The 7,067-nt window shown below is 39.1% G+C and overlaps 1 protein-coding gene across 3 annotated transcripts in view; it reads right to left on the minus strand.

The window, feature by feature from the left end:
* The window catches only part of TRIP11 (thyroid hormone receptor interactor 11), a 70,404-nt gene extending 63,618 nt beyond the window's left edge, over positions 1-6,786 (minus strand). The window contains exons 1-3 of one of the 3 annotated variants that reach the window (XM_025042107.1): positions 6,010-6,786; positions 5,629-5,892; positions 1,896-1,957 (exon numbers count right to left, since the gene is read on the minus strand). In XM_025042107.1, the coding sequence (XP_024897875.1) occupies positions 1,896-1,957; positions 5,629-5,767 (201 nt within the window). In that variant the 5' untranslated portion in view covers positions 5,768-5,892; positions 6,010-6,786. Of the gene's footprint in view, positions 1-1,895; positions 1,958-5,628 lie in introns of all 3 variants that reach the window. The other 2 variants (XM_006925533.3, XM_015599680.2) reach the window with 2 other exon arrangements.
* Positions 6,787-7,067: the final 281 nt, after the last annotated feature.

Raw genomic sequence — 7,067 nt, forward strand, 5'->3', positions numbered from 1 at the left:
ACCTGAAATCAGTATTTACAAGATAAGATACATCCCAGTTCATGTGTAAGAGTTAATAAATAAGCAATTAATTGCATTTAAAGAACAATGCTTATTTTGAGTATGTTTTCAAAACCAGAAACATATAGAATAAAAATTTGGATTTGTTATATAAGTTCTTATTAAAATTTCTAATAGTTTCTCACTATCACTTTATTTTTACTTCTATAAATTACCTTTAAAATGATTTAATATTAAAAACTAAGAGTCCATTGGATCCAGATGGTAAATGAGACGACTATTTTTCTTGGCATACAAGGTTTCAATTAGTCTAGTAGGTTAGTTGCTGTTACTTGCAACTGAAGAAATCTAACTAACTGAACCAGCTTCAAATATTAACATCTATAAGTAAATCTAATTTCCTCTGGAAAACACACTGTCCTCTAGCTATACAAAAACTTTCTAAATAGAATTTTATATGGTAAGTTTCCTGATGGCTTCAATTATATCTTCATCTATTCTTATTGTACAATCACATAAGGGGTAAGGTATGAAATGGTTACGTACTGACATAAGGCAAGAATCATGTACAGTCAAAACCTTAGAAAATAAAGCCCTTGCAAAGTCCAATAGTCTTGTTTTTCTCTAGTACTTAAGTAGCTCACACTACTTTGAATAAGCACCAAATGAGGAAGCTGGCTTTCATTTGGGGATATGTTATACTAAAAATATATATTTCTAAACGCTAGAGTCATACTTGCCATATAGTCAATGATAACACTAGGAGAGATTAGAATTGAGATCAACAGAGAGACAGAAAAGTTCTGTCTCCCTTCTCAAGCTCAAAACAGAGCACTCATTAGGCAGGTTAACATTATGTACTCCCCAGCTCCTCCCCTGCAATGTACACTGGAGAATTTACCTCAATTAATGCCACTACACACATCCGTGCCATTTAATTTTCTCAGTGGGCCTGTATTTCTTTAGGATTTCTTTAGGGACTACAGGAACAATTTCCTATCTCGGCCTTACAAAGAGAGAAGCGATTGAGTTCATCTGTCGCTCAGCACCTACTTATTAGATAATTAAACTAAGTCTCTTAAGTGCCACCATATTGCCATGTTCTACTGCAGTTACTCTTGAGAGGTCCCTCTACTTTCAAATTCCACAATCTCACCTTGGTAATCCAGATCAAATATGAAAAATGCTTGATGTCGGTAAATATTTTCTTACATTTAAATTCAAAATTTTTATGGGCTCAACAGAGAGGAAAACTTGCTTAACACAGTTCTCTAAGAGTATCTTTTGCTATTAAGTGTTCCCTCGCTGCTCTTATCCAAAGGCTGACTAGTTGAGTGTCTAGTGCTTTACAATAGATCCCACTTTAAATCCTTTCATTTCTTTTACGGCTTTCCTTTGAACCCTTTCCAAGTTTGCCTCATCCCTATTAAGTACAATGTCCACAGCTAGTCACCATGAGGCACTGACTAATAGTGAAAAACATGATAACATTAATTTGCTATTCCTATATTAACCTCTTGGTATACAAATATCACACTTTTTAATGTTAGGGGATTAAAATGCTCTAGATTAAACAGAATTGCATTTTCACATTAAACTGAAATGTTCTACTGCAATTAGAACATAATAAATCCTTAATAATGATAAGTTGTTGCCACTAGTATTTCTACATTTGGCGGTTTTCCTCCTTCCAGCATATAGAAGCAAAGATGGAATATTAAATATCAAAGTGCAGTAACATGTAAATATATTCATCTAAAGACAGTGCTTAAAAAAAATTAAAGAAGAGATAAAAAGTGGTAAACAGTGCATTAAAAAGAGAGGACTGAAATAAAAGTGTGACTAACTTTCATGGCTTCAAAAAAGAAAAGTCTAAGTTCAATAATTTTCCTTACCTCTGATCTTAAGACTGAATGAATGGCTTCAATTTCCTTTCTCCTAGAATTAGGTAATTCTGCTACAAAAGAAACAGCATATACTGAATATATGATTAATATCATATACACTAGTAAAAAAGCATTTTAAAGAAAATACATTTCACTGAGCTTTAAACAGAATGGCATGCCAATCTGAGTACAAATTCAGAAAACAAATACCACTTAATTTTTATCATAATTTTCTACTGTCACAAATGTTCTTTATTGTCACATAAGTCATTCTTTTTGCCCATCTTCTACACTCTAGGACATCTACTTTTACCCCTTGTTAAGTATTCATTAAATTTTTGTTATGAAAATTTAAGTTTTACAAATTAAATCTTTGATGACTTAGTATAATTTTAGATAAAATTTATACGACTTGGTTTAAGGCCTTATTTCTAACTTCTGCTCCCAATACTATCAAATAATTAATGACCTATGAACAAAGAATGAATATACATTAAGAGGACACTTATTTCAAGTAACACAGACACAATTTATTTAAAATGGAAATAGCTCAATCTGGTTTTGAACACTTTTCATTTAAGAGGGGACTGCAGCCAGCAGTGTCAAAATAGCACCATTGTTGCCGCCAGAAAATCATCCACAGTTAGATTTTTTTTCTAAGTATTAGTATTTTTCATTATGCATAGCACTTTAACACTATAAAAATAACTTCTCTAAATTAGTTTAAATCAAAAGACAATACAAGTGGCATCCAATAAAAAATAGTAACAAACGCACTCTTGCTTTAAAAATCACTAGATGGGGTTGCTTCTGTGACTGTTTATGCATCTTACTTGAAACTGACAGGACTGTCTAATTGCAACTCAGAAGAGAACAAATTATAATCTATTCTGTTTAGGAAAATAACTGTAGAAGCAGCAATTGTTTCAGAGAGGGATCAAAAAAAAAATAAAGTTTAAATGTTCCCTCTCTCACTGCTCCCCTCAAAATCCTGGCCTTTTCAAAAATGGAGGAGAGATGTTATACAGATCAAAGAATTTTTTCTCAATAAGGGAAAATAAAAATAACAGCTATTGTTTACTAATGCTTACGATTTGCTAGGCACAATGCTAGGCATTTCATACTCAGGATTTCATTTAATCCTCTCAACCTCATGGTAGAGATGATTATCCCTATTTAACAGATAAAGAAATTCTGCTTGTTAGAGGTTAAGTATTTAATAATTTGCCAGATTCCACAATTTGTAATGCACAGAAGTGGAATTTCAATCCATGCTGGATTTAAAAGCCCATGCTCCTAACTTTGAATAAATTAGAACTGTTCAGTAGAAAAGCAACTCTGATATTGTAAATATGGATGATTTTCAAGCTGTATTAACAGTGTTATTTTGGAGCTTGTTCACTGCTGACACGGTAGATACTCAATAAATACTTATTGAATGAATAAATGAACTGTACTCTGACCCTATTTGAAATGATTTACAAAACCAATAAACTAGGTGTTAAGCAAGTCCTATTTTAATACAAAGAGAAAACTAAAGCATTAAGCAACTTTACAGATTTTTAATCACTCAGCAAAATTTTTACTGAGCATCTACTATGTACCAAGAAAGATGCCACGTACTGGTAATATAAGGAAAAATAAAATACAGTTCTCACCCTAGGTATCAAGGAAAGCGATAAAGTATAATTCAACATGGTTAAGTACTGTGTGAGAGTCACAAAGTTCTGTTAGGACAGAGATCACTTGCAATCAACTCAACCTGCCATAGAGTGAGAATAGTTTCACCAAGTACCTGACATGTGAGCAGAGATGTACAGAAATTGTTTTCCAGGCAAAGAAGGGTAGAAGAGGAAGTAGAAAAGGAAGGGCTTTCCACACAGAGGCTTGAAGCTGTATATAGGTACCTCACAATGTGCCCTGTGGCAGAAGCTCTGGGTGCAAGCATGCACGTGTATGTCAATGTGCATAAGTATGGCATTCAAAGAGAAGGGGAGGGAACAAGAGGTAAGACTGGAAAAGGTAGGCTGAACCCAGACAAGACAGGTTTCTGGTATCCCAAAACTAAGAGGTTTGGATTTTATTCAGGAAGCAATAGTGTCAAGAATTTTTAAAGCACATTTGTTTTTAGAAAAGTAACTAGCAACACAACAGAAAATGGAATGGAGTAAGGAGAAATGGGTGATGGGATGTGAAAGAGAAACAGTGCATGGGAAAGATAATGGGGATCTGAACTAAAGAAACGGAATTAATAAAGGAAAGGACAAATATAAGAAACAATTCTAGCACAGGATGAACAAAATTTGGTGAACAACTGGAAATAGGAGATGAGTAATAGGCAAAATAAAGGTGACAAAGATATTTACTCTAGGAAACTGGGTATATGGTGAAACCGTTAAGACCGAAAATATGGGAGCACATTTGGTGGGAAGAACAAAATGAATTCCACTTTAAGCCTGCAAGACATCCAGGTTGGGGAGATGCATATTTTCTGGCTTAGGGTCAAAGGAATTGCCAACTGTTTCCCCCTATGTAGGATATAATGAGAAACTAGTCACTTCCCATGTTATCCAACCCTTCTCTGCTTCCGACTGCCCTCAAGGTCACATGACCATTTCCTGAACACGGAAAGAATCCCTTTCACTCCCATCCAACCTGCCCCACCTGATGCATCTCCCACCAAAGAGGTACCCCAAGCAGTAAAATGCACTTGGACATTCTCCAATTTTCCTCTCCTCTAAATAGACCCAACAGAAATTCTAAATATAAATACTATTTTTTTATCAAGCTATCTTTATTTCAACCAAATAAACATGAAGGCTCAATTCAACTAGGATTTAAAAAATTAAATGAGAATGCTAATTTATTAATGTATAAGAAATAAAATTGTCAAAGTAACTACTCTCATCCAAAAGACCATCCCATTCTCTCTCTGGAGGCCGACCTAGATTAAAATTAAAGAACGCTTTTGATCTAAATACTATTTGCTTAAAGAAATATCAGGAAATCAAAATAGTAATTAACCATCGATTACCATGGAATTCTGGGTCACTCACTATTCATAGTAAACACGAGGACTTAAAAAATGAGTGAAGGTTGCTAAGGATACACAAAGACTAGAGTATCTTTCTTGTTCTACTATCTAAATATGGAGGTGGGGGGCGGGGGTTGGGCAATTAGGTACCAAAAAAAAAAAATTTCAGCTGGAACGTTGCGTCACCAGAATAAACAAAAATATAAATAGTAAAAACAGCCGTGTTTCACTAACTACATTAAAGTCAGACAGAGAAAACATTACTAAATACTTTGAGTTACTCCAACTGTTACAAAACTCGAGGAAAACAACTACAAAGTGACTATGTGTCATACACAAATTATTTTTTTTAAACTGTCAGTAGAAAGGAAGAGGATCAAAATCAGTTCCGCCCCCCAAATTAAGGACGAAGTAAGCGGTGGGCGTGGATGAACCAAACAAAAATAAACTCTACTCAACACAGAAGTTTCACTCTGCTCTGAGATACCCAGAGCATTTAAAGGGAGGAGAACCAGAACTCTTCTCCCAGACTCCAGTGGTCTCTTCATCAGACTAAACAGGTGAAGAGGCAAAAGGAGTGTAAAGAAAAAGGGGCGGAGTGACACTCTTCTGCGACCCGTCCACGTCTCCTGACGGATGGAAGTTGGGACCAAACGGACGCTCCCAGGGTCCCAGAAAATCCCTCCCTCCCATCGCTCCAGCTGTTACCTTCCACTTCCTCCGTGCCCTCCATCAGCATATCCTTTGTAAAGTTTGAAATCTGGCCAGTGAGGGAAGCCAGGCTACCCCCAACTTGACCCAGGGAGTGGCCCAAGCCGGAGCCGAGGCCCCCAAGCCAGGACGACATCGCTGCAGGTTAGAGAACAACCTGATCCGCTCCGAGAAAAACGTCCAGCGTCGTCGGACGACCCCGCCAGATGTCCTCGAACGGCTGCCTTCGCGAGACTAGTGCAAAGCAGAACACTCTGGATTCTATAACACAATGTGGGGTTCCTATGCAACGCCGGCTTCGCGGGGGGGTGGGGGGGGCGGCTCCCACCAAGGGCCCGACTCTGCCCAGAAACACAGAGGCCTGGCCTGGGACTTTACCAGGGGCCCGGCTTCTGTGACACAGTCACCTCCACGGGGCCTCTGGTCATTCCCACGACTTGCAACTGTCTGGGTTAAGCCACTTCTTGGTTGGGCCACTTCTTCCTCTGCTTTAGTGACTTCCCCCAGTTCTGCAGGTAACTCCTGCCAACTCGACGCCGGCCGCCATGACACCCAGTCGAACGCGGCAATGGACCATAGAGAGGCGCCGCGGTGGTGTAGAAGGGCCCTGCGGAGCTGACGGACGTGTCCCTGGCGCAAGGGAGCGTGGGATCGCGGAGGACTGAGAGCGGTAGGCGGCGGCCGCAGCCTCGGGCTAAGGTCAAGGGGTAGGCTCCACGTAGCCCTCCTGCTTTGGCCGCGCGGGGAATACCTGAAGAAATCCACGGCGACGCGGCCTTGTCTGCCGGCAGCAGTTTGTGTTTCAGGCAGAACCGATCCTCGGTGGCTACGCCCCCGAAGCTGACGTGGCCCAGGAACCCTGTGGACTCTCACTGTGTTGTTGGAACTTGAGTTTTAATTCTGACTACACCCGTGAAGACAGCGGTGTGAGGGGTCTTGGAGGGGGTCGCTCCACCGCTTCTTTACATAACTTATTACACTTTACTGTATCGATTATTTGACAACCTGTCAAGGGCTGCGCTGTGCTGGTCGCTACGGTAGGAGCTGAGGATGCACAGGAAGGATGGGTTGCAAATTCAAGTGTCCAAGAGGGAAACACACTTACATGGATTATCTTCTATAGTAGAAATTTTCTCTGGTGATTTTTCAGCTCACTGTTTAAACTCTGCCTTCCTTAATATACGAAGAGCTTTATTCATGAAGCCTATTTAACTCATGAATTAACACAGACCACCTTTCCCCCAAACAACTCTTTAGAGGACATCATGGCAACTTACCATAGAAAAATTGCTGTTCTAATGTAAAGTCTCCTACGGCGTTGGTGGCACTTGCTGTGCAAATTCTGACCCTTCCCAGTCCTGTTACACAAATTAGTGCGTGCATACACCAGTGTCCCGCCTTGTTTGCTTTCCTCTCTAAAGGAAGAAAAGCTACAT

Source organism: Pteropus alecto, unplaced genomic scaffold (assembly GCF_000325575.1).
Source record: "Pteropus alecto unplaced genomic scaffold, ASM32557v1 scaffold8, whole genome shotgun sequence".
In the NCBI taxonomy this organism is placed as follows: Eukaryota; Metazoa; Chordata; class Mammalia; order Chiroptera; family Pteropodidae; genus Pteropus; species Pteropus alecto.